General features: G+C 39.3%; 1 protein-coding gene across 1 annotated transcript in view; it reads left to right on the top strand.

Moving 5' to 3' along the window:
• Positions 1-8,497, top strand: part of P2RY8 (purinergic receptor P2Y, G-protein coupled, 8) — a 29,752-nt gene extending 21,255 nt beyond the window's left edge. Inside the window, exon 3 of the mRNA XM_010015932.1 lies at positions 7,217-8,497. Within this exon, the coding sequence (XP_010014234.1) occupies positions 7,285-8,358 (1,074 nt within the window). The 5' untranslated portion in view covers positions 7,217-7,284 and the 3' untranslated portion in view covers positions 8,359-8,497. The remainder of the gene's footprint in view (positions 1-7,216) is intronic.
• Positions 8,498-10,608: the final 2,111 nt, after the last annotated feature.

Raw genomic sequence — 10,608 nt, 5'->3', positions numbered from 1 at the left:
GAAAAAGGACTGACTACTCTCTTCCCTCTGACTTTCACAACAATTATGTGAGACAATTACTTGTAGTAGGAAGTAGATGCAGACCAGAAGCCATTGTCTGTTAACCCTGGATGTAGACAATATTTGAAAGATCTAAAATTATAAAGGAAATCAGTTCATGTGTTATTTAAATTTAGACTTGATTGGGCACTTTTTGCAGTCAAAGTTCTATGAAAACATAAATCTTCACCATCTTCTCATAGCTAAAGGGCAAGCTACCTGCAGGAGGGCCCTCTGGCACAGGATAACTCCACAGTACCAGGATGTCTGCCAGAGTGGTTAAAAGGAGCTTTGCAAGAGCTGGTTCTCCATGACCATGCACCATCTGACAAAAACTGTAGTCTAACAAAGTCAAGGTTCCCTGCCAGGCGTCAGCAATATTTCAGTAGCTGCTTGCATGCATGATACATGCAAGACAGCATTAGCCCACCAAGAGGCAAGTTACCTTGTGATGTTGGAAAATAAGAGCATGCACATGGGCAGTAACTGCAAAGTATAAGTCCTGTAGAATGAATCACTGAACTGTTCTGTTGAATTCTGAAAAGGTGTTGCCTTAGCTTTGCTAATCCTCTTAAAAATATCAGGTTTGGAAAAATTAAGCTTACTAGGAAAGACCAACATATATATAATGTTCTAGCTATTACCCCATCAACTGGAACCTCCTTAAATCCTGTTGAGGATGCTTACTCTGCTTGAAATTTAAACCAGCCTAGACAACCTATCAGTGGAGCTTCACAAATTGGGTTTCAATTGACCTAAGGTTTTGCTCACAGAATGCTGACTATCTTGCACACCAATAAAGAAACCTGCAAACTGCTTCATTTTATACTGTAACTAGCTCAGAATCACTCTTCAGATGCTGAGACCTCTTTGTCAATACTAGCCCACAACCTTACTATTTCCATAAACCTGACTGCTGCAGAAATGAGCTTTTTAAAGACCACAGTGACTAGTTTCAGTCTGAACTGCATTATTACACAGATGATAGTGGTTAGTGTTATTCAAATCTTATCTAAATTAGGGTGAATGTTGCTAACACCAGCACAGAACCTGACTTTGCTAATTTATGGGTAGCAAAGGTGAAGGTTCAAGTGAACTAAAATTCAACTATCAGCAAAACTGCATAGTCCAGGACAGACACAAGAAATGTGAAGGAAGTAATGTACAGTTAGTTTTACTACTTAGCTACTTCTGAAGAGAGAGTACAGTATTTCCTTGTGATGTTTCTTTGCATCTCACCTGTACATTTAGATTTCACACTCAACAAGTCTTCCTTCTTGAATCTTGGAAACTGCTCACTTGCAGTCTCAGGCTGGAGAAGAGAAGCACTCTCTGATAGGCAGAAACGATAGGCTTATTTTTCTTCTCTTTTGAATAAAGTTGCTTTTGTCTAGATTGATATAGCTAACAAACTCAACAGGCATGTACTCCTCCATTACACTAAAGCTGGTAATGCTTCTACATTTTTCTTACTGAAAAAATAGAGGGGTTTTACCTTTCAATATGAAATCTTTACAGAGAAAATACACTCTTGTTTTACCTTGCCCTAACTATTTGAGGTCAGAGCTATAACCACCATAGGGTTTACTTTGAAAAGGTGTACTAAGATAAAGACTGACGTTTGTCTCCGCAAGGGTTTTTGATTAATATAGGGGTTACAATGTAACTCTTTCATGTTAAAAATGTGCCATATTTTGCAGTGAAGGCATACATATTGTTTTCTATATTCTTTATCTGAATAATAATTGGTGAAAAATAAAAAATAAAGAATATTTTTCTAAAGCGAAATGCTACAGAAGGTCAAGAATACTGCAGCTAGTAAGATGTTTTCAGATTTGTTTGCTCAAAGTACTTGTACACATAAGTGTACAGAGGGTAAAAGTCTCATTTCCCAGACGTATTTATTCTTAAAAGAAGCTAAGCTAAAGTCTAGCATGAAATAATGCCATTGTGATAACGTAAGTACAGGCTCAGCAACAGTTTCTGGTCCTTACAATAATGATACTCAGAACAAAACAGCAGACAACAGAAAAAAAAAAAAAAGGCAGAAAGAACATGGAAGGGCAAATACAGAGAAGTTTCTTAGAAGACTTGGGTTCGGATCTTGACTGAGGGAACCAAACCCTTGGCTTTTAGAGATGTAACCCCACAAGCTAAAATTTGCATGAAAGTTTATTGCAAGGGTGAGAAAGAGCCTTCCGGACAAAACCTGCAGCCTCTTTCGGTAAAGCACATGTTCAGTTTAAGGAACATGCAGTCACAAATGCACTCATTTACATTCCTCAGTTTGGTGAACAAGCATCTGCAGAAGTGTTTCTCTCAATCACATCAATGATGCTTTAGGAACAATAACTCACGTGTGTTACAAAAGAGCACTTTTTCTTCTTGTTCCTGATATTTAAATCCCCTGCTCTATCTAAATATCAAAGCATTTGTCACTTTTCCTACAACTCAAGATAACTGGCTCCTGGGTCCTTGCCTTCCAGGCTCCTTCTTCTCCCCATGCTCAGTATACAATAGAAATTAAGTGTCCGTTTTCTGTCCTTGTCTAATATTCTTTCATCTCACTAGCAATTCAGACAGTCCTGGAGGGAGTTGAATCCGCAGCAGGAACACTGCACACTGAGGATTCCTAAGCTTTCACCAGTGTTAGCTACATTAAGGTACACATCAACCACCTTCACACTTCAGCTTTTGTTACTGCTTTGTAATAGTTTTAAACTGAACAAGTAGAAAATTTATTAAAAAATAAAAATAAAAAATGCAGTTTTTTGAGAAACAAAATATATTCTTCAGCCACATTTACACTGATTAGAAACTGTAAATATTATTTCTTCAAGTGCTTACAATAAAATCTGTGCTTTCATTTTGCTTCATTCTGAACCAGTTTGCAATTCAGTTGAAACTGCATTTCAGTTTGCGGTTTGTTTTTCCTTTAATCTGAAACATGCCATCCTACATTCTCCAGTTGGAAGGGTGATTTTCCAGAAGTGTAACTATATCAAAGAATTTATGATTTTTTTAATTTTATTTTTTTATTCACACAATAGTGCTTTGATAAGTAGTGAACAAAAAACTATGAAGCAGAATAGGTTTTGGACGGCTTTCTGCTGCATGATGAGTTCTGAGGTTTATTTTTGCATCTCAAATCACAAAATAAATTATAAAAATTTTTATAAAGTGGTAATTCTGGTTTTCATTTGGCTCACAGGCTTTTCAGTGTTTCTCACAGGTGCACTCGACCAACAACAGGAAGAGAATAGATGTAAGAGAGGAAACACATCAGTTTTACTTAGTAGTCCCCTAAAAAGAACGAAGACACATCTTTATGGCTACTGTTCCATGGCAAAGAAATAATACAGTCCTCTTCTGATTTTTACTGCTTGATTTTCAGTATATCCTTTAATGTTTTATTTGTCATCTTTCGTCAACTGAAGAGAAAGGAATCACTATTCCTGTCAAAAAGGCACCAAGCAGCTGTCACCTTTGCTTATGGTTACAGCTTGGATGAAAACCTGACATTACTGAATTTCTAAGTGAGCTTTCTGTGCAGAGTGTCATAAGCTGGTAAGAAGACAAGCAAAAAGATCCTACCTGGATTTAGCAAGGGATACTCCAGAGGATGTAGGTGCTCTTAGTACCTAATATAAAACACATCCATTCACTAAAAGTTTCAGAAATGAGGCCAGCAGAAAAGCTTAACATTTCTCCTTGTATCTCATCAGCTTGAAGACTGGCAATAAGACAGGATCTTCCCACTTGGAAAATCCTCATTGAGGTTTTGTTTCGGTCTACCTGTATGTCCGTTTGTTGTAGTTTAAATATAGCCTTCCCCAACATAAAAGCATATCTTCCTAACAGGATATTTATGTAATAAAACTATATTTTTACAGATTATGGATATGAAATCTTAGCTGAGGGTTGAATTTTACAATCCATGATTTTTTAGAAGCCATGCAAACTCCACTGATTTGAATCGAAAACCTGAAATTGAAAGGAAACAACTCATAAAATGTAAGGAGAATCTAAAACTCGTAAAGATTACTTTCTCATTTGATTTATGACATTTTCAAGGTAAACCACAAGACACAGGCAAAGACTGTGGTTGCAGTGGGGAAAGAACATACAATTACCCTAAACAAGATGAAAATACAAATACAGTATTACCTAAACCCAAATAGATGCAAAAATGGGAGAGGTAAAGTACATTGAAATGCTACATTGTGGTTCCAGAAACTTAACATGGGCATTTAAAAAGCAAAGCATCACAAGTAAGGGTGATTGAGAGCAGGGATTTTGCTAGCCCAGGCTTTCCTGAACAAGGAACTCAGGATTAGAGCCCCAGAAGGATTTGGCAAAAGGAAAGACAAAGTTGGAAGTAGGATTTTCTGTACTACACATTTCCCCAAGAGGGTCTTTGCCCTCAATCATGATTTGCAGCAAGTCTTGTGTACTCTGCATGCACTATCCTCTCCTGCAGAAGACACTAGGGAACCATTGCATCATTCTTATTTTGTTCCTTGTGATGGACATCTTTCTTACTGGAAACCATACCACGGGAACCTACCCTTTTTGGAGAGCTCTTGTAGGCACTTAGCCACAAAGACTGGTTCCTTTCAACCTCTGTTCAAGAGGTGCCTAAGTTTGAGAGGTACTTATGTTTAACTGATGGTAGTGTTCCGCAAGGACATAAAAAGGCCTTCAGCCAGGCCATGACGCTGTTTTCTGTACTGCAGCATCTGTGAGTGAATTATTTTACTTCCTTCTTATCAGGATGTGCTCTTCGAAAAAGCAATTTTAGAATAAAAAATGTTTGTGATCAGCCCTAACACAAAACTGAACATAAGAGGTATTCAATAGCTTTATGACCAGTGTGACAGATTTAATGGAAATTTTCACCTATACTACTACCTCCCAAGTATCATAGAATCATAGAATCACAGAATGGTTTGGGTTGGAAAGGACCTTAAGATCATCTAGTTCCAACCTCCTGCCATGGGCAGGGACACCTCACGCTAAACCATGTCGCCCAAGGCTCTGTCCAACCTGGCCTTGAACACTGCCAGGGTTGAAGCATTCACAACTTCCTTGGACAACCCATTCCAGTGCCTCACCACCCTCACTGTGAAGAACTTCTTCCTTAGATCTAACCTAAAGTTCCCCTGTTTCAGTTTGAAGCCATTACCCCTTGTTCTACCACTAGAGTCCCTAATGAAGAGTCCCTCCCCAGCATCCTTATAGGTCCCCTTCAAATAGAACATACGTTGTCTATTGGACTAACATCTAGGAGTGAGATCCCTTATCCTGTCAGAGCAAATATCTTTCACTTACAAAGGCTTATTAATAGAGGTCTGTAGGAACTTTCATATACATAAAAAAATTCTGTTTGTTTTGAGAAATTTTAAGGTTGTTAGCCACGAAGGGGTGCCGCTTGAGAAGGACTTTTGAGGAAACAGAACTCATGAATAGGTATTTACTATGGTAAGTCATAGATAAAAGAATTGAAATAGATAGCATTAAGGTTTTTTTCCCAGAGCTTTGTGTTAGTGAGCGATTTTTCAAGTTCCCCTGAAAACTGAAGAGTTAGTTTCATTCTTGATATAGCTCCGCTGACAAGAACAGAATTTCATCTGCAATGGATTTAGCTCAAAGGGCTTTTTGCAGTTGTGATCATGTGATGTGCTCATTACTTAGAACATGTTTGCTTTGTGTCACATGTATGATATATATTACGAACACATCTCTGACTGCTTTGCAATTCCTGTTTTCTTGTGCCTTTTCCTGGGCTTCCAACAGCTCACTGGGAAGCTCCTGGAAGACTGGCAACATTAGTTAACATCACTTGTTTGATACTGACTCTCACTCCTTCTGAATATTTTTAGCTGACATTTGAAGCACTATGTCAGATTGATCAGATCAAGAAACAACAGAAAGAAGCCCCCACTGAGCTTCTCGATGCTGTAGCTATACTTTTTCTGGGTCTGTACTCCATTTATTTTTAGAGTTGAGCATCTCTTTACTGCACAACAGCCTTCAGTAGAGACTTCACCAGGTATCAGGAATCACTAACAGCTCTTTTGTGAAAGGTCTAGCAAGTTACTCAGTAAAAGCCTCTGTCAGAAATCACAGGGTTTGTCAGAAATCACCATTTTTGTCAGAATGGTTCCTTTGAGCTAGAGTCAGCCAGCACCAAGAGAACAACAACTTAATGAAAATAAGCACGCATGCATATGGCGCATTGAGGCATGAGTTCTTGTTTGCAGCTGCTGAATGCTGACATGCTTTATGAAATAAATGACCTAAACCATAAGCTATTGTGTGTGCCAAGAAAGATCTACATAGGCCAGCCAGTGAAAGCACGGTTTTACTTTGCAGACTGCAAAACTGAACCTAGTTTTGCAGAATTACAGGTGGTGCCAAAAAGACCACTGCAAACAGAACGTTTTTTAACAACTTAAATCTTGCAGAAATTGAAACTCCGTAGCTGTTCTTTTTGTTAGAAGAGGGTTTGTTACTTCTGTAGGCCTGGTCCCTTCAACCTGTAAACGAGTCCAAGCAAGTGCAATGTGCCCCTGGTTCTCAATTATACATGATGGTTTTTATATCTTCTGTTTATATCATGAATATACCAAGACTAATTGATTGCATGTTCTCCTTTCCCCATTGGGAAACAAATAAACAAACAAACAAACCCCAGCACTTACTTGGAATGGGTCACTTTAGGGGAAAAAAAAAAGGTCAGAAAATATTGTATATTACAAGAAGCAAGGTCATGGCATCTGGAGTAGATAGAATGGATTTAGCTCCTGGAGATCCTATGGCCTAGCGTTCTCATGCAGACATCAATTTCATTTCAGTTTGTGATATGTGTTTTTCTTTATGTTACAATAACGTTGGAGGTGTGATAACATATTGATAACATATAGACTGCAAACAGTATCCGAAAGCCATTCGGCAGGGAAAAAGTTAAAAGCTAGGAAGAAGTGAGACTGGCAAAATGCTACTGTGATATGGAGGGAAGAGAGAAATTTCAGAAGATAATTTCAAAGGATTTCATTCATCCAGAGATAATCTGTCAAACTACATAAGGCTTTCCTTTTTAGTTTGATTAATAAAAGTACATTCGATTTCTGTTAATTTCTCTTTTGAGATTTCTCTCTTGAAATTTGTCTTCTAGGTTTTTAAGCCAAGTGTTCATGATATGATCCATCTGGATTACAGGGATCAACAACCCTCTTGTGAATAATGGTTAAAAACGGATCCCACCTGGACACTGAAACACTGGCAATGCTCCAGAATAAAGCTATCTCCATCACCCTCCCAGTTGTGTATACACTGGTGGCTTTGATCAGTATCCCTGGCAACTTGTTCTCCCTTTGGGTGCTCTGCTGGCACATCAAACCCAAAACACCTTCTGTCATCTTCATGATCAACCTAAGCATCACAGATCTCATGCTCGCCAGCTGCTTTCCCTTCCAGATTTCTTATCACATCCAAGGCAACCACTGGAGCTTTGGCAAGACTCTTTGCAGCCTCGTAACTGTGATGTTCTACTCCAACATGTATTCTTCCATACTGACCATGACCTGCATCAGCATTGAGCGGTACATGGGTGTGGTATATCCCATGAAGCTGATCAAGTGGAGAAGAAAAAGATATGCCCTGGCTGCCTGCCTAGGTATGTGGATGTTCTTGCTACTAGCCTTCTACCCACTAGAAAGCACAGATCTGACCTATGAAGTGAAAGAATTGGGGATTATAACCTGTTTTGATGTCCTCAAGTGGGATATGCTGCCCAATTTCGCAGCCTGGGTAGTCTTTCTCCTCACACTATTCGTCGTGCTTTTCCTGATCCCTTTTGTTGTAACAGTTGGATGCTATATTGGCATAATTCGGAAGCTTATTCAGACATCGAACAGATATGGTAACAGGCAGAAGACTAGATCCATATACCTGGCGATAATAGTCCTTCTAGTATTTGTTACCTGCTTTGCCCCCAATAACTTTATCCTACTTGTGCATATGATCATCCGCCTGTTTTATGGCTGGAGTTTGTACCCTGCCTACAAGCTCACCTTATGCTTCAGTTGCCTCAACAACTGCATAGATCCCTTCATTTATTATTTTGCATGCAAAGAATTTTACAGGAAATTCATGGAAGTGTTTCGTTCTAAGGTTCTGCTCAGCGACAGTTTGGAAACCAGAAGGGAAAGCTTGTTCTCTGGCAGGACCATGTCAGCCAGGTCGATGTCAAGCGGACCTATGGATGGATTAGAGGGAGTGAAGGTCTATTTGCAAAGGCGGGAGAGCGTTTTTTAGCCTTAGACATCCCTAGAAGAAAGGCATGACATCCATGAGCAGACACAGAAAACATTTCTTTTTGAATAGCTACCCTCAAAATACCTTGCTCCAGTGACAGACCCTCAACACATACTTGTATTGTGCATCCTACTTCAGTATTTTCTGTTAAGAAATGGAAGCGTTAAAGGAACTGAGTTTATTCCAGAAGGCACTGAAGCAAATCCAGTACTGACTGATAGATGTTGGCCTGGAATTAGTCCTACTGCAAGAAAGAAAGGGATAAGTTTAGAACAAAAATTACTTCCAGGTTGTATGACCTCAGTGTTTAACCAAAGGCTTGTGATTCTCAGTGAATGTGAAATATTACTGTATATGAATTAGAGCATACACTGAAGTTGAATTTGGGGTGAGTTATTTTTATAAGCAATGTGCTGGGTTTTTTGTTTGTGGGTTTGTTTTTTTTGTGGGATTTTTTTTTTAAAACCAAAAGTTTTTGCTTACTGTCTTGTATTTCTATAAAAGAATGAGTAAAAATAGCTTGTCATTCTACCATTAATGCATAATGCATAGCCACTGTGAATTTACCACAACACTCACCCAACTGTTTATCAGAACCAAACCACATTAACCTTTGCAAAGGTTAGTTTGACTTATTTATTTCAATTTTAAATAGCAAAATATCTCATAAAATGAAACGAAAGCTAGAGCTAGTAGTATGAGACTACTTTAGCTGCTGAGTGGATATTTTCATTTCTTGAAGCTATTAATTTTTTGGGACAGTGGGGAGCAGTTGATTTAAGAAAACAGATTTTATCACATTGACCGTAACAATGCTGCTGCTTTTAGGGGATTGGTATCAACAGGTCATTTTCACCAATTACCTATAGGCTATACACAGAAGCACCATCCCATCAGCAGAGAATTTAGCCTTACATAGTGCACAGGCAGTGAGTTTACCTTCCTTATAGTGATAGTGTTGATTATTAACCAGATTTTCAGCTGTTTATATGAGAAGTCAACCACAGACTGGAGTGATTCTGTGCCAGCAGAAACTAGCTTAAAACCTGTCCCTGTGGCCAGATGTCAGAAATGTACTTCTTTCAAGTAGGCAAACAGAAAGGAAAAGAAAAAATGGAAGCAAGGCTTGAGAATGGGAGATGTACCAATTACTCTGGAAACAGGTTATGGCAGGTTGATATGCAGCCCTGTGTTTGGGACTCCACTCTGAAATATCCTTCTCCAGCTTGTTTGCATATGCTATGTTGTGTTCTAATTATTCTCACATCTCAACAACTGCCTGTGTGCTTGGGAAGACAACTGCTAACAGAATATGCACTGGGGACAGAAAAAGGTAAAGTTTTTCATGTAGTATTTACAGCTTTTGGGCCTCACTGACAGAGAAGAGTCAACAAACACTTGACAGTGCCAGACGAGCTTCACCTCACAAGCAAGACAAAGCTACATGGTATCCTTTGGCTGCATTGTGACCTCATCCAGTGCTGAGTTCGAGGCTGTCTTCGACATTGTGGATAATTGGTTCAGACAGCACATACTAGGTCTGCCTTGAGCAGACCTGTACCAATTTCTGAGTTCCTGTGCCTAAGACAACACCCAAGTCCCTTAAAATCCTCCTTTTTTCTTTGTGTATGGCATGATTAAGGCACAGTTTTCTACCACTAATCACCAAGAGTTTCTTCACGGTAGAGCCTGGATAACCACAAAATGAGCTGTGAAATATTTGTATGTCCTATATTCTGCTAAAGTGCGGTTAGTTATTGGAGCAGGATAAATGCACAGTGTTAGTTTTAATCGATCTGCACATCTTCTGCCTAGAGGGCCAACCCTAGTGTCCAAACCTTCCCATCAATTGCCTGGAAGCTACACTGCACTACCACCCTCTGTTCTGGGTGCATATGTGCAGGGAGATGAACTTGCTACTTTAAATCACCTCGCATGTGCTAAAAGAGGAGTCCACTGAATATGTTCTTGTGCGAGTCCAGGGCTCTGAGCTCCTGTGTCAGCTCTAGCACATGCTCCAAAATGCCTGCTTGCACCAGAACCTCCAAAGAAAGAACAACGGCTCTTCCTAAGCTGTTCCACATCGGTCAGGCAGAAATTCATTTAGTTTACTTATGTTTTCCAAACCTGCCTATTAGTTTAGCAGTGCATGGCTTCACCTTGCTGTTTAAGCCCCTTCACCATCTGCTTTCACAGAATTTCAGCTTTCTCACTACCAAAACTCTTTTCAGCATTTTGCTGTGGCAGAAA

The sequence above is a fragment of the Nestor notabilis genome, unplaced genomic scaffold (genome assembly GCF_000696875.1).
Source record: "Nestor notabilis isolate BGI_N333 unplaced genomic scaffold, ASM69687v1 scaffold11516, whole genome shotgun sequence".
Taxonomy (NCBI): Eukaryota; Metazoa; Chordata; class Aves; order Psittaciformes; family Psittacidae; genus Nestor; species Nestor notabilis.
This window is presented reverse-complemented; position numbering and strand designations above follow the sequence as displayed.